The following is a 20,876-nucleotide window of genomic DNA, read 5'->3' on the forward strand; positions in this document are numbered from 1 at the left end:
CCCTCGTCAAAGTAGCTCAAGTGACCAGATTGGACAGCGCCAGGAGATGGGTGGGGTGCTGTTCTATACATGGAATATAGGGACTCCCCATCTAAGTCGCGGCCGGGGCTGAGCGTCAGAATATGTTTATTTAAAACAGCGCCAGCTGTGAACAATTTTTAAACATGGGAAACGGTGATTGAGGTCGTCCGGGGTCACCCGGTAGCAAAACGGGCAGCCGCCCGGTAACGGTAGCCTGATTTCTACTTTCACTGTTTTATTTCGGCTGAGCCAAGGAATGCATCAGTCTTCTGTGAGTGTTGAGTGTGACGACACAACATCGCGCATCATCTTTCCCCTTTACTCTCGATATGAAGAAGTTTATCTATGGGGCTATCAGTGGCCGTGAGACAGTTCCGTTTTCAATATTCAGAAAATGTAGCCTAAGCTTTCTATTCTTCTAGTCAAATGTGGGTTAGCTGCATGCAGTGATATATAATAGGATATAATATAAGAAGTAGAGAATAACAGATCTCAGAAATACGACTGCTTCAAATTTGGTCTATTTCTGATGTCAATGCCCAGGTTATGTTATGACTTCTAGTGTAGCCTATGCTAGGCTACTTTCATGACTTCAAAATGTAAAACCGGAATGTAAATGTTTGGGCGGCAGGTAGCTTAGTGGTTAAGAGCGTTGTGCCAGTAACTGAAAGTTCGCTCGTTCTAATCCCCGAGCCGACTAGGTGAAAAATCTGTCGATGTGCCCTTGAGCAAGGCACTTAACACTAATTGCTCCTGTAAGTCGCTCTGGATAAGAGCGTCTGCTAAATGACTAAAATTTAAATACCCAGTTGCTCTCTCTCTCAGTCATGTCTAGATGGGATACAGCTTTTGTCAAATTGACATCAAAAGTAATTTTTTGTGTGTGCATTTTAGCTAACCCTAACCCTTTTCCTAACCTTAAACTAATTATCCTAAATCACTACGTTAATTATCCTAACCTGCTGCATAAGTTCTCCTAAACCTGCTACAATTTTGACAAAAACTGTAAACCTTCTAGACAAAACCCTCTCTCTCTCAGCACGCACAGAAACACGCACACACAGACATACTATCGCACAGTGGGTGACATCTTATACTGTATCTCTCTATGATGAATGACAGTGAAATCAGATCGTCACTCAGTCGAGATCCATGGGTTGTTGAAATGATCATGTGAAGGCGTTCACTCTACTTTGTAGAAATCACTTGAAGATCTTTTCTTTTTTTCTTCTTTTTTTTTTGGAACAGTTTCTATTTGTAGTAGGCCTAATGACAGTGGCATGACACTTCCTGCTGTTGACCTGAGGGGATGAGGGGTGGAATGGGGGAGTGGGTTATACAAGTAAGCTACCAGTATGTGCAAATTTAGATTTCCGACAGTTATGGTAGTATGTTTGTATGGACTAAGTATGGACTTCATAAACTGTGTCCTTTATCTTTATCATAGACTATTTGTTAATCTTTGAAGACAAACACACACACACACACACACACACACACACGGACGGGGGGGGGTGCAATTTCAAAATGTGGTTGTGCATCAGCAGTTTTTCTCTTGTTATGTCAGTCACTCAATTAGCCACGTCAGCGAACAATTAACTATCTAGGCACGTACACAGATAGGGCTCTACCTGTACAGACCACATGCCCCTTTGCCCTTCCAGTCTCCAAAGTGCCCGTTTGGGTGGTGGTATAATTTCCCCAAAAATATTTTATTTGCAGACATTTTTCGTCATTGTTGTTCGGAACCCACCGCCCGCAACTCATTTTCAAGTTCGCCACCCCCCAACCCGTCCAATGGTTGCGCCTGTTGATCTGCCCTGTAAGCTCGCACTAGCCCGGTTGAACCTTTTTCCCAGTCTGCCCGGCTTGAGAGATGTGGTCACCAGTCGAGTGTGTGTGGCTAGCTACCTAGTTTAAATATCAACAGTACTGCCACAGCAGCATAACATTTGATAAACACTTGATTAACACTTGATAACACTTGATTTAGCCTACATCATCATCAATATTGGGTCTGGTTGGCTGATACATGCAGCAGAGAGACAGAGAGCGGTAAATCACAATCAACAAAACAAATGGAGCTAGCTAACTAGAAGATTTACATCATCAACATCAATGATCAGCTGATAGCCCACCCTCTTTTCCCGATGTCTATCATGTCTTCAAGAGACACTGTAACTAGTTTGCTTACAATTTGTGATGATGAGTGAGTGTGTTGTTGCAGAAATAAATAGGCCTATGCAACAACAACAAAAATAAGATTTTCACTACAGAGGCATATGCCATGTTATGAATTTAGAGATTAATTATGTAAGAATACTTTTTTCATTTTGAGCACCTGCCCCCTGAAAGGTCTGTGCATAGCCCTGCAGCTATCTAAACTTGTAGTAATCATGGCCGAATACCAACCGGTCAAGCAGGGCACGTGCCCAGTGGCCCTGACCTCCAGGGTGCCCCCATTGATTTTGTTAATAATTCTCACTCAGATATCATATTAACATGACATAAGTCAATACAAAATGTATAGAATTTCAGGAAATTCCCTTTAAAACTGCAAAAATGTCTCTCAACTCCATGGCAAAATGGATAGAAATGCAAGAAATTAGCTGTAAAACTGCAAACATTTATCTCTGCCCCATGGCAAAATGTGTTGAATTGCAGAACAAATTGCAGGAAATTAACTTTAAAACTTAAATATTTCTCTCCACCGTTAAGAGGGGGGCCCTGCACACAGTAGATTCAAAACAAATAGTCATAGTGTCTGATTCATGAAAACATCCCTCTATTTCAACCCAACATCATCTCTGTACCTCTTCTCATTCAGATTGAGTAATACATTTTTCAGAGACTCTCTTACTGCACTGAAAGAAGGTTTCATCAATACATTTTAACTGGCTGTGAATGGAGTGATGATCCACCTCACTGATCTGTGCTCTGGTGTTGAAAGTTAGGAGAGTGGACCGGGGTAGTAATCTTGGAACCCAGAACCAAGACTAGGGATGCATCCCAAATGGCACCTGTATATAGTGCACTGCTTTTGACCAGGGCCATAGTCACCCAAGACTAGAGCTCTCTTTGAATGACCCCACATGGGGTGGCGAGGCCAGTGTGGGGGTCAGAGTGAGTGACCACCATAGAGAATGATAGAAGCCTCTAGTGGCCAAAAGGCAATTTTAGCATGGGCAGCGCCATTGAGGGTGTCCACCATTTTTAATGTAGTCAACTGGGTGGGACTTCCAACTTCATTGGCTGATCCCTCATGTCCAACTGGGTCATCAGGAGGCAGTAGCCAATTGTGAAGAAGAAAATTGACTACTTAAAAATGGAGATAGCCTCAATGGCGCTGCCCTTGCTATCACAGATGCTAAAATGGCACAGATATATAGATTTACATTTCATTTACATTTTAGTCATTTAGCAGACGCTCTTATCCAGAGATGAGTCCTCTATCTATCTTTATGGTGACCACTGAGTCTTGGGTATCCTCCATGTCTGGGGGATGTGTGAGGTATTGGGAGTAGGAGATGGGAGATCAAGGGGGCCTGAGCCTCAGCTGCCGATGCCAGTAACCAGGCAGGGCCAACAGAGCAAATTCTAGCTCCTTCCTCTTGTCTATATCGGTCTCAAGAGGCCGACCATGGCACTAACTCCACCCCCCACTCCCACCTCTGACAAGGGCCTCATAAAGACGCGACCAGAGAAATACCTCCACCCTCCGCCCTCAGCTCACTGCCCACCCGCTTCAGGTTTACAGCAACCAGGGTTGAGGTCAGTCAATTCCATTTCTATTCAGTCAATTCAGGAAACAGACATCTCAAATTATATGGGAAAACATTGGAATTGGAATTTACTTCGTGAATTGACTGAATTGAAATGGAACTGACCCCAACCCTGACAGTAATACATCAGGTAGAGTAGCTAACACCAGCCTGTTATGAGAGGACACAAGGGGAACAGCAGGTTGAATGGCTTGGTAGCCCTGGTTGTCTCTCCTTCAGCTGTGGAATTGTCCACTAAAGTTGAATGGGTTTAAAAATAAACAGTCGTAATTAAACACCAAAACTATAGTGAGGAACACCTGCTATTTTGTTATTATGGGTGGAGTAGAAACAACAAATCAGTGCATACCTAAAATGGGGGCATGGAGACTAGAGCCTCCCAGACTTTTAATTGTATTCTGTGGACTGAGGTGGTTTTTTATGATTGTTGCTCAGACTGAATTGACTTATGTCTTTTTTTAAAGACCTGAAAATAATACAAAATGAGCTTACCATCTGTTAGGAAGTTAACTACTAATATGTAATACCTTCTAAGAATCAAGAAGCTGTAAATAAATATCACATTGGCTGGAGTAAATCATCAATAAACATCTTATAAGTAGTAAACATGGATTATTTTAGATACATATTTATAAGCAGCGTTGACTCCTCCTCCTTCTTCCTCCTTCTTGGCAGCCATACTGAAGACGTGAGGTCAGTTGTCCAAAGGGGTGTGGTGATTTACTCTGTACCTATGTACAGTAAAGGGCAAGTGGGCTCTGTTCCTCTCCCTTGCTGTACGCTGGGGTGACGCACACCTTGGGATCAAATTCAACCCCAAGGCCTTGGAGCCAAGGACTCTGAGAGGACTGAGGAGAGAGTGGATCCTTCCCACAGTGGGAGAGAGGAATCAGGTTCCGATTCATTAGGCAGCAAACAGAAGAAAATTGACTGTAATAGGGAGTGACTACTTGGACCAATTGTCCAATAAACATTTTTAGTTTTTATATTTTAGTTGCAAAATGTTTGAAAAACATTTTCCATTGCATGCCATAATGAATATGATTCTGGCCTGGAGCCTCCTCAGAGTACGAGAGAGGAAGCAGGAAACAGCAGGAGCACCTTTGAAGGTTACGAAGTCAACACGTAGCTTCTTAATCCAAATCCCAGGCAGCGTTACGATTCTCTACTCTTCTCCCAAAGTGTGTACTTGTACACTCACGCTCATGTGTTTAAAAGGAGTGGACTGGTATAAGGAGTGTGGTGGAAACTCATTCCAGCCATGCTTGAAGCAATCCACTGATTTTAAATGCATGATGAGGAGTGAACGAGTGCACACTTCTGGATAAAGTGTAGAGAATTGGAACCCAGACGCAAAAACCTTTGCTAAAGCAGTATTGGGCGGATGTTTTTCTTACGAACGATAAGTCTAAGTTATTTGAGTAAGATGAAGAAAGAAAACAGGTGAAAAGAACCCTAGCACTGTCTGGAAATGAGGAATTATCCCCCCTCCACGAGTCAACAATGCAGGTTTAATCTGAAGGACTGACTACCGCTTGGCAAAGCCCACGTCCACTCTATAAACTTCGCAACTTAACACCGACAGACTAAGTCACGTATCCCTGTCATCCCAACCCAAAGAAAGAGTTTGTTTGTCATTCTCTGCAATCCCATAACTAAACAATCATTTAATTGGCAGCAACTTGGCTGCTCTTTTGAGCACACTATCTGTCAATACACTGAGCTTTCTTGATTACACGCTGCTATTGACATCTTTAAGCCTGAATAGAGACATAAGTGATCTGTTACAAGGCACACAAAATACCTACCTTGACATCTGTCAGAAAATACACAATACACAATACACAAAAGCCTATTGTCTGTTGGTTACTTCAGGCAGGTAGTATAGCCCGCAGAGACCTTAAAGGGGCAATCTGGAATTAAAAAGACAACAAAGCGGTTAATTTGTTAATTTGCCCCTTCTTTTGGTAAACAGCTGAGGGACAATAAAAGGTGGATAGGGTTTCAGACCACGAGTAGTAGGGTGAACACTTAAAAGGAAGTCTGAGAGGGAAGTTCAGGTCAGGCTCTCTAGTGTGTCCCCCCTTTAGGAAAGCAGAGAAGGGGTTGTTTAGGGTTGTTGGTTGGGGGCTAGAATGCCTGTAGTCTCTTTCATCAGACTCAGGGTGCTGCAGAGATACAGTGCTGTGAAAAGAGACTAGAATGCCCAGGTCTCTGTTTCGCTGGGTGGTCAGTGGTGGGTGGTGAGTGGTGGGCGTATTGCTGTATTGCTTTTGGACTCTGGCTCCGTGGTGGGTGGTGGGTGGTGGGCGCATTGCTGTATTGCTTTTGGACTCTGGTGCTGTTCTCCCCCCCCTACCCCCACCTCCTTCCATGTCCCCCATCAACCCCCAACCCCCATCCCCAAGCCATGCAATGCTCCAAAAGGAATGAGGCTGTAAATGAGCCTAGGGGACAGATGGGACCTATTTATAGGGCACTGCGGAGAGGTGTGAAGTTTCTTGGGATTTCTAAGAGAGGGGGCATGACTCCTTAAGGGGGATGAATGATGCAGTCTCTCTGGCCCACTGTAGAGTTGGTGGGCTGGTGGCTCACTTTGACAGTCACTCACACTGGCCAGACAGGGATTAGACAGGGTCAAGCTAAACAAAGCACTGCTCTGTCCTGTGACTGAGAGAGAGAGAGAGAGAGAGAGAGAGAGAGAGAGAGAGAGAGAGAGAGAGAGAGAGAGAGAGAGAGAGAGAGAGAGAGAGAGAGAGAGAGAGAGAGAGAGAGAGAGAGAGAGAGAGAGTGACAGAGAGAGAGAGAGACCATAAGACAGGGGGGACAGCGGTAACCTGACACTAAGCTGAGGGATGGAGGGATGGAGGGATGGAGGGATGGTCGGAGGGAGGGAGATCCTCCACCACCACAAGGGACTTTATTATCTTTCACTCCAAGAATGAACTGAGTTCCTTTGGGTATAAAGGATGCCCTCGAGATGCTTCTCATGACATTGTCCTCCAGTCACCAGACAGGGCTGGGTCCTAACTTGACGTTGGCTCATGTACAACTCTGACTTCATGTAAAACTCAGACTTTAACGGAAATCCTGTGTTGTTTTTCGTGGGGCTTACATACACAGTCACAAGTTTGAAGATAAGAGAGGCTCTCCGTCCAATCAAATAATATTCTCTTCATTTTCTTTTCTAGAGCCTTAACACTCATGAAAAACAAACAATGAAAATAAATCAAGAGGAGCATGTATCAGTTGCTGGATACATTGATAAACTATTGCAACAAGTATGTAATAATAATAAATAATAATATGCCATTTAGCAGACGCTTTTATCCAAAGCGACTTACAGTCATGCGTGCATACATTTTTGTGTATGGGTGGTCCCGGGGATCGAACCCACTACCTTGGCGTTACAAGCGCCGTGCTCTACCAGCTGAGCTACAGAGGACCTATGTAAGTACAACTAGGCCCAACAGTGTGACATTAGAATGTTGAGTACCTTATTTCAGTCATGTTAAAGTCACACTGGATCTTTACAGGATGCTCAAAGAGGTGTAATGTGTTCACACTCAAAAATATGTAGCATAAAGCTTACCTCATTATTCAATGTTTTTATTTATTTATTACTGCATCAGGGATATTTACAGGATGCTGCCTGCTTTTGCGCTGGTCTCACCTGTTGTGGTGCAGTCAAACCAACCCTCGCAGACAACAGGCCTAACCTCAGTGCTGCCATCTAGTGCTGTGTATCAGATGGTTTCAGCACCTTAGAGAAGTCAAAGTTACGCACTTTCCCACACCAGATATGAACATTGTGGAAATGTGTAAAGTTCATAGAAAAGTTCTGTGAAACTTTAACTTTTATTGTGTATTATACTTTAATACCTGCTGTTTTGTCTATTGGCGAAATGTCCTATCTCTGAGTTTGTATGATTTCAGCCTAACCCAGCAGCAAAAAGGTCAATGAGGGAGGAAGACGGGGATAGAAGGGGTTAAAGAGCTTATTGAGAGGAGAGCAGAACATACCAGAACATACCATAGGCTAATGAAGCCTCTGTTCTCTTCTCTCTGGTGGGTCCCTGTTGCTGTTACTATTCTCAGAGAAGCACTGTCGCTGTACCCCCCGTCTGTATCACTTCTCTGCATCCCAAATGGCATATTTTGACCAGGGTTTTGACCAAAAGTAGTGCACTACATAGGGAATAGGGTGCTATTTGGGACGCAACCATTCTCTAGCAGCAGATGCAAGGCTAGCCATAATGCCGCTCATAAGATGGAAAATTGCTTAGTGATTGAATGGAGAACATGAGAAGGCTGAGAGCTGAAATTCATACAGCCTTTATTTATTGTTGGACTTACATTTACATTTACGTCATTTAGCAGACGCTCTTATCCAGAGCGACTTACAAATTGGTGCATTCACCTTATAGCCAGTGGGATAACCACTTTTTTTTTGGGGGGGGGGGGGTTAGAAGGATTACTTTATCCTATCCCAGGTGACTTGTGTCCCAAATGGTATCCTATTCCCTACAAAGTGCACTACTTTTGAACAGGGCCCATATATAGTGCACTGGTCAAAAGTAGTGCACTATGTAGGGAATAAGGTGCCATTTGGGGCACAACCTAGCTGTGATTAGCAACTCTTAGCAACGGACTGATCCCCATGTGTTGATTGGTTGGCCTCCCTAATGAGGGTCCAGTGTCTTATTGGAGGCCCCTTCACATTGTCTGCAAGCTGAAGTTACAGATTTCAGACGTCTGTCATGCTTGAGTGACTGCAAATAAACCAGGTTAGGCTTGATCCTCGTTGCCAGATTTGCAAGCACTGTCAGCACAGCCTTCTCTGGTGTTGGAGAAATTATAGACGACACACTAGATTTATGAATGTTTTGCGATGGTTTAGTATTGTCTCAAGATAGTAAAACATAATGTTAATTCAACATGTAGATGAAGGTTTATTCAACATAAACTTTTATTATCAGAAATACGTTTTTATATGCATACTGTACATGTATCATAATTTAGGACTCTATTCAATCTGCATCGCAGAAGTTCAGCTTTGATTGAAATTTAAAGGCTATGTTCCTGCTTTAGCGGAGACAACATTCACTGTAAACACTGCATATGTCGGCTCAATTGGAAATTACTTTAAAATCTGTAACGCAGAATCTGTAACGCTTACAGATTGAATAGAGCTCTTACACAAAACTTACGGTCATACTGTATGTATGATATAACATACAGTCTTCTTACATATGTGAGAGTATGAATGGGAGGTCCATGTGCACATCTGACATAGTGACAAGCTGGCATCTAAATCATTGGCCTCTTAGTTTGGACCTTCTCTGTACAGTACACTGTGCTCACTGTGGTTGTGGGTTCGTTTCCCACGGGGGACCAGTATGAAAAAAAACAATTATGCACTCATTAACTGTAAGTCGCTCTGGATAAGAGCGTCTGCTAAATGACTAAAATGTAAAATGAGTGTATTGAGATGTATTTATTATCTAATACCAAATAGTAGTGGTGAATGAAATCTTTCTTAGTCCTCTTTTATTCACTCAAAGTAGGTGTGAGAGAAAAACATGGAGGATTTTATAGGTGAGTCGCTCAGATTTAATTTGAATGTTCGTTATCGGTCTTTTGGAGTGGATCTGAATGATTGGAGGAGGGAGCAACTTTGGAATCTGGAATTGGAATTCCGGAACTTTGGAACTTGTTTCTCATCATCATGAGGTCTAGCTAAGGGTCACAGGTCAGGTGATCTGGATTACACTGAAGGTCACTGACCACTCATTGTCCTGAGTGTCTCTCCCTTTTTCTTTCTTTCTCTCTGTCTCTCGCTTTCTCCATTTCTGCCTCTCTACCTCCCCCTCTCTGTCTTTCTCTCTCTCTCACTTTTCTCTTTCTCTGTCTTGCTTGCTCTCCTCTCCTCTCTTTCTCTCCCTCCCTCTCTCTATGTCTCTCTTTCTCTCCCTCTCCCTCTCCCTTTCTCTCTCTCTCTCTCTCTCTCTCTCTCTCTCTCTCTCTCTCTCTCTCTCTCTCTCTCTCTCTCGCTCTCTCTCTCTCTCTCGCTCTCTCTCAATTCAATTTAAATTAATTTCAAAGGGCTTTATTGGCATGGGAAACATATGTTTACATTGCCAAAGCAAGTGAAATCAATAAACAATAAAAGTGAACAGTAAATATTACACTCACACAAGTTCCAAAATAATAGAAACATTTCAAATGTTGTAACGATGTGCAAATAGATAAAGTACAAAAGGGAAAATAAATAAACATAAATATTGGTTGTATTTACAATGGTGTTTGTTCTTCACTGGTTGCCCTTTTCTTGTGGCAACAGGTCACAAATCTTGCTGCTGTGATTGCACACTGTGGTATTTCACCCAGTAGGTATGGGAGTTTATCAAAATTGGATTTGTTTTCGAATTCTTTGTGGGTCTGTGTAATCTGAGGGATATATGTGTCTCTAAGATGGTCATACATTTGGCGGGAGGTCAGGAAGTGCAGCTCTCTCTCTCTCTGAACACAGTAGGGGTGTCTGATTTCTACGCTGCAGTACTGAGGGCCTGGCAGTTGCTGAGGCCCACATGAGAGGGGTGTGTGGCGCCTGGGCCGTAGGCATGGGAGGAGCACATCTTCCACAAGCAGGCATCAAGAGACAAGCTGACCTACGGCTGCAGGGGATGGGGTGTGGAAAACCCCCCAAGAGTTAGCACAGAAGGCGGGACTAATGTCTCTTAGGCTGCTGGAGAGAGTCATGGGGTAGGTCCATGAGGTGCTGCCTGAGCCAGTGAGGAGGGGTGCTCGAGCAGCCTCGGGGGGATGGGCCAACACTGTTTCCGCCATTGCAAGTGACAGCAGAGACTGGGGATTGGCAGGACTGACTTTTAACACTCCGAGCCTGGGGGAGTTTGAAGAGGTGGGGGGTAAGGCGCTGTGCACCCTCAGTGTCAAGGTTAGACACATCAGGAGTGTAACGGAAGTGAAGGGGATCAGTGGCGTTACTGTCGCTTTTGGACTCGCTGTGTGTGAGGTTGGGGGTGGTCTTCTCTGTGGGGATGTTTGTGATGGGGCCGAGGTATTCAAGAAGTGAAAGGGTAATATGTGTTTTGTTTAACTTTTTGTTTGGCCATATGGCTAGCAAGGAGAAACAGGGTCAACAGAGCCGGTCCTATTATTCCAAGGGTCTCTGCACGCCTTAGGGTTGAATTATAAAATGATTAATACGTAAAAATGTATGCGCACATGACTTAAGTCGCTTTGGATAAAAGCGTCTGCTAAATTGCATATTATTATTATTATTATTATTATTATTATTATTAACGGTGTGGAGATGTTTCAGGAGGTATGGGGGCTCAGGGGGGCTGTCTGTACAGCTGGAGAGGAGGGGTTGGATGGACGGTTGGAATGTGGGGCTGGAGGGTATATTGTACTGTGTGGTTGTGTACTGTGTAACTGGACTGTGTGGAGTTTATGGTGGCACGCAATGCATTTTTATGGAGGCATGGTGGCACCCTATCCCCCCCGTCTCTCTTTGCTGACTTGCACCAGCCAGGTCGCATTACTCACGCCCTGCCTGTTCAGCTGGTCTCTCTCTCTCTCTCTCTCTCTCTCTCTCTCTCTCTCTCTCTCTCTCTCTCTCTCTCTCTCTCTCTCTCTCTCTCTCTCTCTCTCTCTCTCTCTCTCTCTCTCTCTCTCTCTCTCTCTCTCTCTCTCTCTCTCTCTCTCTCTCTCTCTCTCTCTCTCTCTCTCTCTCTCTCTCTCTCTCTCTCTCTCTCTCTCACACACACAAACACACACACACTCGCACGCACGCACACACACACACACACATATCACACACACAAACACACACAGCGAAAGAGAGAGAGCGACTGCTGAACCCAGCAGTGGCAGGCAGAGGCAGCATTCTCTAGTGACTGACTGACTGATTGACTAACTGGCTGGCTGGCTGGCTGGCTGACTGATTGACTGGCTGACTGGCTGGCTGACTAACTGGCTGGCTGGCTGATTGGCTGACTGGCTGGCTGACTGACTAACTAGCTGACTGACTGACTGGCTGGCTGACAAGCCCACCTGCTTTAGGCCAGTGGTTATGGATGGTGGCTCTCCATTGTCAGACAGGAGCTGGGGGCTATTGAGAAATGGCCAAAGGTTGGTGGAGAAAAAAAAGAAGCAATTTTTGTCAAAGTACCAAGGCAGTGATTAAATTATATTATATATGGCTCATTTGACTTAAACTACATGACCAAAGGTATGTGGACACCTGCTTGTCAAACATCTCATTCCAAAATCATGGGCATTAATATGGAGTTGGTCCCCCCTTTGCTGCTATAACAGCCTCCACTCTTCTGGGAAGGCTTTCCACTAGATGTTGGAACATTACTGCGGGGACTTGCTTCCATTCGGCCACAAGAGCATTAGTGAGGTCGGGTACCGATGTTGGGCGATTAGGCCTGGCTCGCAGTTGGCATTCCTATTCATCCCAAAGGTATTCGATGGGGTTGAGGTCAGGGCTCTTTGCAGGCCAGTCAAGTTCTTCCACTCCGATCTCGACAAACCATTTCTGTATGGACCTCGCTTTGTGCACAGGGGCATTGTCATGCTGAAACAGGAAAGGGCCTTCCCAAAACTGTTGCCACAAAGTTGGAAGCACAGAATCATCTAGAACGTCATTGTATGCTGTAGCGTTAAGATTTCCCTTCACTGGAACTAAGGGGCCTAGCCTGAACCATGAAACAGCCCCAGACTATTACTCCTCCTCCACCAAACTTTGCAGTTGGCACTATGCATTGGGGCAGGTAGCGTTCTCCTGGCATCCGCCAAACACAGATTTGTCAGTCGGACTCCCAGATAGTGAAGCGATGTAAATGGTCCAAAATAATCAAAAATAGCTTCTTATCGAAGAGCAATTTCTGAAGCAATAACTGTGCTAGGACTGTCTGGGATTGGTCTGAATGGGGAGGGTTTGAACTCTCTTTCTTATTGGTCTATTTACTAATCTACCACCTGATGATGTCACCAAGCAGGCCAAGGAACATGGATACTAGGAACATGTTGGAAGGTAGCTTATAATGTTGATATGTAAAACAACATATATAATGCAAAGATTTTTGACTGTGAAATATACATCATGCACCATGCAATGCATGATAGTAAAGTTTTCTGATACTGCTAACTACTACTGCTACTTGATGATGGTGATACTGCTGTTGCTGATATCCTCTCCTTGTCCTTGTATGTTCCAAGGAGACCAGAATGTTTGGGAAAAGCAACCCCATCAAAGTGGCTGCTGTTGATTTTGGCATTAGATTTTAGTCATTTAGCAGACACTCTTATACAGAGCAACTTACAGTAGTGAATGCATACATTTTCTTATTTTCTCGTACTGGTCCCCCGTGGGAATTGAACCCACAACCCTGGCATCTACCAGCTGAGCATCAAACACAACATCATCAGACTGCTGGTTAAGGTGAGGGGAGGATCTGGAGGAGCATGGACCCCTCACCTCATATCGTCTGGTTCGTAGATGATACAACTTAGACTACAGGATGACCCTGTGGGTTTTAGTGTGAAATAAGAACTGAAATATGTTATTTTAGAGTATCCTAAATACTGACCCTGGGTTAGTCACTGATAGCAGCATGAATTAAATGTATTTAAAAAATGATTGCTCTTCTTTGGTCTACTCCCCATCACCCTCCCAACTCCCTGGCTGTGTTGTTCATCCCAAGGTCCTGGAGAGCGACAGGCCACAGCTTTGCTGCAGAGCATGGACTCAGCCCACAACGGAAGCCAGACAATACTATCCTTTCTGTGATTCATAGTTAACATTCACTGTCTGTTTTTTTCTGGTCCTATTTGATGCGTTCATATCCCTGATAAAGAAGGGGGAGGAGGCCAACATTGTGTCAGTCATGCCCCAGAAACCTGCCATCCCACCCAGAACTCAGGTAAGATACTAATGAAATGTTCAACACTCCAGTCAAAAATCATCCACTTCATCAAGATAAAAGGCCAAAAATAATTTTTCACACACACACACACACACACACACACACACACACACACTGTCTTGTACAGCTAACCTTGTTGGGACACACAATTCAGTCCCACTCAAAATCCTATTTTCCCAAACCCTAAACCTAACCCTAACCCGTACTCTTACCCTAACCCTAATCCTAAACCTAACCCTAGCTCCTAACCCTAACCCTAAACCTAATTCTAACCTTAACCTTAAACCCCCTGGAAATAGCATTTGACCTTGTGGGGACCAACAAAATGTCTCCAGTTGGTCAAATTGTTGTTTGTTTACTATTCTTGTGGTTACTTCTGGTCCCCACAATAATAGTTAAACATGTCCACACACACACACACACACACACACACACACACACACACACACACACACACACACACACACACACACACACACACACACACACACACACACACACACACACACACACACACACACACACACACACACACACAATATATACAGAGCATTCGGAAAGTATTAAGACACCTTGACATTTTCCACATTTTGTTACGTTACAGCCTTATTCTAAAATTGATTAAATCGTTTTTTTCTTCTTCTCATCAATCTACACACAATACCCCATAATGACAAAGCAAAAACAGGTTTTTATTATTTTTGTACATTTATAAAAATAATAAAAACTGAAATATACATTTACATAAGTATTAAGACCCTTTACTCAGTACTTTGTTTAAGCACCTTTGGCAGAGGTTACCTCGAGTCTTCTTGGGTATGACACTACAAGCTTGGCACAATTGTATTTGGGGAGTTTCTCCCATTCTTCTCTGCAGATCCTCTCAAGCTCTGTCAGGTTGGATGGGGAGCATTGCTGCACAGCTATTTTCAGGTCTCTACAGAGATGTTCGATCGGGTTCAAGTCCGGGCTCTGGCTGGGCCACTCAAGGACATTCAGAGACTTGTCCCGAAGCCATCCTGCGTTGTCTTGGCTGTGTGCTTAGGGTTGTTGTCCTGTTGGAAGGTGAACCTTCACCCCAGTCTGAGGTCCAGAGCAGGTTTTCATCAAGGAACTCTCTGTACTTTGCTCCATTCATCTTTCCCTCGATCCTGACTAGTCTCCCAGTCCCTGCCGCTGAAAAACATCCTATTTTCGCTTTGTAATTATGGGGTATTGTGTGTAGATTGATGAGGGGAAAAAATAATTTTATCAATTTTAGAATAACTCTGTAACGTAACAAAATGTGGAAAAAGTCAAGGGGTCTGAATACTTTCCGAATGCACTGTATACAATACATAAACATATTAACATGTATGTACTCATACTGCATTAATAATCTATCCTCGTGTTTTTCTTGATGCAGGTTTCCAAGGTACTGGTGCTGGGGTCTGGAGGTCTGTCCAATGGTCAGGCTGGGGAGTTTGACTACTCTGGATCACAGGCTGTCATAGTGATGAAGGTGAGAGGGCCTGGGAGAGCCAGTCAGGAGAGGCTGAACCAGATCAATGTAGTCTAAAAGTGACTTACAAAGTAACTTACAAAGAAAATAGTTACAAAGAATCGGAGGCTCAAATGTATTTGGCTTGTTTTTTTAGCATGGTCCCAGACCTTTTTGTGCTGTTATTGGCATGATAGCAGAGAATACGATCTGGGACCAGGTTATGTGTGTATGACAATCTCCACAATGTCTTCATTCAAAACCAACATCAGCATTTCATTTATGTGCGTCCCTTGTGTGTGTGTGTGTGTGTGTTCCTTGCGTGCGTGTCTTTCCTCCCTGCGTATGTGTGTTCCAGGAGAAGAATGTGAGGAAGGTCCTGATGAATCCTAACATATTGTCGGTCCAGACCAATGAGGTGGGTACTAAACAGGCTGACTCTGTCTACTTCCTGCCCGTCATGCCTCAGTTTGACACATACTGTAGGTCATTAAGACTGAATGACCAAACGGCATCCTGCTGTCTATGGGGGACATACTGCTCTCAGCTGTGGACAGTTGGGGGATGGGGTGGGGGGTGGAGGTGTCACACACACACACACACACATGCACACAAGCACACACGCACACACGCACACACACATTTTCCCTTTTGTTTGCTGAAATGTGTGTGTATGTTTTTCCCTGTATGTGTGCATGTTTCCCTGTGTGTATGTGTGTCTGTCAGTCAGTGAGTCAGTGTGTGCATGCGTGCATCAGTGTGTGTGTGTAGGGGTGGAGCTGTTCCAGAGTAGTGTACTGCAGCAGTATGGGGTAAAGGTGTTGGGGACCCCTGTAGAGTCCATCATGGCTACTGAGGACAGACAGCTGTTTGCTGACAAACTCAATGAGATCAATGATTAGATCGCTCCCAGCTTCGCTGTCAAGACAGTGAGGCTGCTGGATAAATAACAACAACAACAACAACTGCTTTTTGATTTGATGTTACTCTCGCAACCTCACATGAGGGGTAGATCTCAAAAGTCTTCCCTCTTTCCTTGCGTCCTCTCTCCTTAAATCCTATCCTCAAATCTCCTCCTTGCATCCCTCTGACATTTTGAAAAGGAGATGGGTAGAGGATGGAGGAAAGGATATGAGGAAAGACAGTTGTAAGCATCGATAGGTGAAAGGTGCAGGCCTGGGTTCAAAACTGTTTAAAATATTTGCAGTGCCAGATGGGCAGCGTTTGCCGTTTCACGACTTGGCTATTGGTCCGGTAAGCCTGGCAAGCTCAATCAAGCACAGCCAAAGTATTTAAAAATGATTTTGAATAGTATTTAAACCCAGGTCTGATAAATTGCAGAGTTTAGTAGTGTAATGTAATGACGTTGTCTCCTGTAGGTGGTAGATGCCCTGAAGGCAGCGTCACACTGCATTCTGCCTAAGCCTTGACTGGACCTGGCTCAGCACTGTGTACCAACAAGGACAAGCTGGAGGAGACCACTAGGAAGGTGGATAAAATACTATGCATGACAGTGTCCAAGACATGCCATTCAGGCCTCTTAGACATTTATCTTTTTGACAAGCAGGCTAGGCCGGGTCATATAAATGGCAAACCGTCTACTTAATCTAGTCAGTATCGGTGTGAGGAAGTGGATCTATGCCCACTCGTCACGAACGCACACACTGTCTAATCTGCCATTCTATTAAAATAGCACATTGTATTTCCGTTATGCATTTTGACACATTTCTTTCTACAAACATTATACTGCACATTACTATATCATTATTTAGTTCCTTTGTTAGCAGTAAGCTACAGTTTATAGTTCATGCCCAGTTCGGTAGGAAAATGTTTGTATCACAGAAGGACGGCTCATAATAATGGACAGAATGGAACAAATGGAATGGCATCAAACATGGAAACCATGTGTTTGAGGTATTTGATACCATTCCACCTATTCTGCACAAGCCTTTACTACGAGCCCATCCTGCCCATGAAGGTGCACCAACCTCCTGTGGTTTGTATGGATAGGCATTTTCATATAATCTGTTCCAGACATAAATGCGGTTATTTACCTGTCTCTAGCCTACCAGAGTAAAACGTTGTTTCGGTGCACAGAATCATTGTGTCACGCCCTGGCTCTGGGGACTCTTGTATGTTGAGCCAGGGTGTTAGTTTCTTGGTGTAGTGTCTATGTTTCGTTTCCTATGTTCTGTTCTAGGTTATGTGTTTCTATGTTGGCCGGGGTGGTTCTCAATCAGAGGCAACGAGAATCAGCTGTTGCTTGTTGTCTCTGATTGGGAACCATACTTAGGCAGCCTTTTGTGCACTTGTGATTCGTGGGATCTTGTTCTGTGTAGGTTTGTGTATGACCGAGGACTTCACATTTCGTTTTGTTATTTTGTTATTTGTATCGTGTTGCTAAGTACACTATTAAAGAGATGTACGCATATCACGCTGCGCCTTGGTCCACTCATTATGACGATTGTGACACATTGCGACACTCACAAGCTAGAAACTCTGTTAATTTCATTCTGTTAAGGGACATATCAAAATTTACTGGGGTTTTGGGGTGGTCCAAAATAGGAGAGGGCTGTGTTTTTTTGGGGGGGCACAGGGGAGGGTAGTGAGTATTTTCCCTGTTTACATTCACTCTTCTGCTCATATTTTCCCTATAAACAATGGCTTAACTTACTTTTGCCATTACCCTAGTAAAGTTTAGAAACATTTGTGAAGGTTTGGTCTGGTGTGAGTATTATTAAGCTTTAGCTACTGCAGGCCTATGATATGAAGGCAGTGCGCCCGGCACTTCAACTGACTCCGACAGTTGAACTTGAGGTGAGGAAGACTGTTTCAGGCCTACCAGAGTTACTCCTATAATCTAACAATATAATGCTTATCTTTATACAAAATATTCGGATAGAAAATTTACAAATTACCCTCTTTCTGTATGTCTATATCTGTATAACAGGCGCAGTAGCCATTTGACATAAAGAAATACATGTCAGTGTCATAGCATGCCACCGTCATATCTCTATCTCTCTGGGGATAGGCCTAAGCTTCTCTTCCTTTATATAGGCATATATATATATATATATATATATATATATATATATATATATATATATATATATATATATATATATATATATATATATACAGTACCAGTCAAAAGTTTGGACACACCTACTCATTCAACGGTTTTTCTTTATTTTTACTACTTTCTACATTGTAGAATAATAGTGAACACATCAAAACTATTAAATAACACATATGGAATCATGTAGTAACCGAAGAAGTGTTAAACAATTCAAAATATATTTTAGATTTGAGAGTCTTCAAAGTAGCCACCATTTGCTTTGATGACAGCTTTGCACACTCTTGGCATTCTCTCAACCAGCTTCATGAGGAATGCCTTTCCAACATTCTTGAAGGAGTTCCCACATTTGCTGAGCACTTGTTGGCTGCTTCTCCTTCACTCTGAGGTCCAACTCATCCCAAACCATCTCAATTGGGTTGACGTCTGGTGATTGTGGAGGCCAGGTCATCTGATGCAGCACTCCATCACTCTCCTTGGTCAAATAGCCCTTACACAGCCTGGTGTTTTGGGTCATTGTCTTGTTGAAAAACAAATGATAGTCCCACTAAGCGCAAACCAGATGGAATGGCGTATCGTTGCAGAATGCTGTGGTAGCCATGCTGGTTAAGTGTGCCTTGAATTCTAAATAAATCACTGACAGTGTCATCAGCAAAGTACCCCCACACCATCACACCTCCTCCTCCATGCTTCACAGTGGGAACCACACATGCGGAGATCATCCGTTCACCTACTCTGCGTCTCACAAAGACACGGCGGTTGGAACCAAACATTTGGACTCATCAGACGAAAGGACAGATTTCCACCGGTCTAATGTCAATTGCTCGTGTTTCTTGGCCCAAGCAAGTCTCTTCTTCTTATTGGTGTCCTTTAGTAGTGGTTTCTTTGCAGCAATTTGACCATGAAGGCCTGATTCACGCAGTCTCCTCTGAACAGTTGATGTTGAGATGTCTATGTTACTTGAACTCTGTGAAGCAATTATTTTGGCTGCAATCTGAGGTGCAGTTAACTCTAATGAACTTATCCTCTGCAGTAGAGGTAACTCTGGGTCTTCCCTTCCTGTGGCGGTCCTCATGAGAGCCCGTTTCATTTGATGGTTTTTGTGACTGCACTTGAAGAAACTTTCAAAGTTCTTGAAATGTCTTAAAGTAATGATGGTCTGTCGTTCTCTTTGTTTATTTGAGCTGTTCTTGCAATAAAATGGAATTGGTATTTTACCAAATAGGGCTATCTTCTGTATACCACCCCTACCTTGTCACAACACAATTGATTGGCTCAAACGCATTAAGAAGGAAAGAAATTCCACAAATTAACTTTTAACAAGGCACACCTGTTAATTGAAATGCATTCCAGGTGACTACCTCATGAAGCTGGTTGAGAGAATGCCAAGAGTGTGCAAATACTTACCTTTTTTTTCTTCTTTTTTTTTTCTAAAATTTCAAAGAAACTGTTCTTGCTTTGTCATTATGGTGTATTGTGTGTAGATTGACGAGGGGGAAAAAAACAATTTCATCCATTTTAGAATAAGGCTGTAACGTAACAAAATGTGGAAAAAGTGAAGTGGTCTGAATACTTTCCGAATGTACTGTGTATATACATAAAATATTAATATCATACAGTGGACACCTAAGCCTTTGCATGCAATGCCCTGATACATTCAGTGCTTAAATCTCTGACAGCTGAACCGTAAGGAGGACAATTATTGTTTTAGGAAAGTAGCCCCCAACACCCAAAAAAAGCGTATAAAGTTTTGCATATGCTACATATCGAAACACAAGAATGTGTTTTTGTAATTGTTATAGGCTGTTTTTAAGGACACGTAAATGTGGCTCATTTGGCCAACATCCCTCGTTTATTGATGACGCTGGCTGGGTCAGGTTACATCTGAATGCATATGGATGTCCGTAAAATTTCTAAAATGTCCGGTAAATTAAAATCTTCCCTGTCATTATTTCTGGCGGCAGATTTTCCTAAACGAAACTCTGAAATGACATATTGTTTTAGAAAACCTAGCTATAGACACCCTAAAGACTATGGAAGGTGTGCTAGTCCAGGTGGGGTGGCAGGTAGCTTAGTGGTTAAGAGCGTTGTGCCAGTAATCAAAAGGTCACTGGTTCTAATCCCCGAGCCGACTAGGTGAAAAATCTGTCGATGTGCCCTTGAGCAAGGCACTTAACCCTAATTGCTCTGGATAAGAGCGTCTGCTAAATGACTAAAATGTAAATGTCTCTTTGATTATGCCTGCAACACATTGTTCACCCGCAGCCCCAAACACCTAAAGAATAAGTTACCAGCCAAACAAGCTTGTAAGAATTGTACTTACACTCACACTGAAGGTTGAGCATTCTTTTGTCTCTATGTAATGTGTCTGTATCTATGACATTGTATATATATATTTATGTTAAAATTGGGACCACAATGGAAATGTGCAGTCACTTGAAAAAATCATTGTGTATATATGTATTATGTTTTACTGACAAATAAAATCAATCAATCCAGACTGTGCAGCGGCCAATTGATGAATGGAAAGAAACATCCGTTACAAGTTGAATGACATT

At 43.3% G+C, this 20,876-nt stretch overlaps 1 protein-coding gene across 2 annotated transcripts; it reads left to right on the plus strand.

Moving 5' to 3' along the window:
* Positions 1-72: 72 nt before the first annotated feature.
* On the plus strand, positions 73-17,416 carry LOC121555137 (carbamoyl-phosphate synthase [ammonia], mitochondrial-like). Of its 2 annotated transcripts, none has more exons than XM_041868941.2 (5): positions 73-292; positions 13,694-13,759; positions 15,168-15,263; positions 15,601-15,660; positions 16,622-17,416. In XM_041868941.2, the coding sequence occupies exons 1-5, from the start codon at positions 278-280 to the stop codon at positions 16,670-16,672; spliced, it is 288 nt and encodes a 95-aa protein (XP_041724875.1). In that variant the 5' UTR covers positions 73-277; the 3' UTR covers positions 16,673-17,416. The 2 variants fall into 2 exon arrangements, with proteins under 2 accessions (XP_041724875.1, XP_041724874.1); XM_041868940.2 differs by lacking the exon at positions 73-292 and adding an exon at positions 10,619-10,903.
* Positions 17,417-20,876: the final 3,460 nt, after the last annotated feature.

The sequence above is a fragment of the Coregonus clupeaformis genome, chromosome 40 (genome assembly GCF_020615455.1).
Source record: "Coregonus clupeaformis isolate EN_2021a chromosome 40, ASM2061545v1, whole genome shotgun sequence".
NCBI classification, from domain to species: domain Eukaryota; kingdom Metazoa; phylum Chordata; class Actinopteri; order Salmoniformes; family Salmonidae; genus Coregonus; species Coregonus clupeaformis.

Coding starts and splice junctions, on each gene's coding strand:
- LOC121555137 (XM_041868940.2), top strand. CDS start 10,865: ATGTTTGTGATGGGGCCGAGGTATTCAAGAAGTGAAAGG. Junction 15,264..15,600: donor AGGCTGTCATAGTGATGAAG/GTGAGAGGGCCT, acceptor TGTGTGTTCCAG/GAGAAGAATGTGAGGAAGGT. Junction 15,661..16,621: donor TGTCGGTCCAGACCAATGAG/GTGGGTACTAAA, acceptor TGTCTCCTGTAG/GTGGTAGATGCCCTGAAGGC.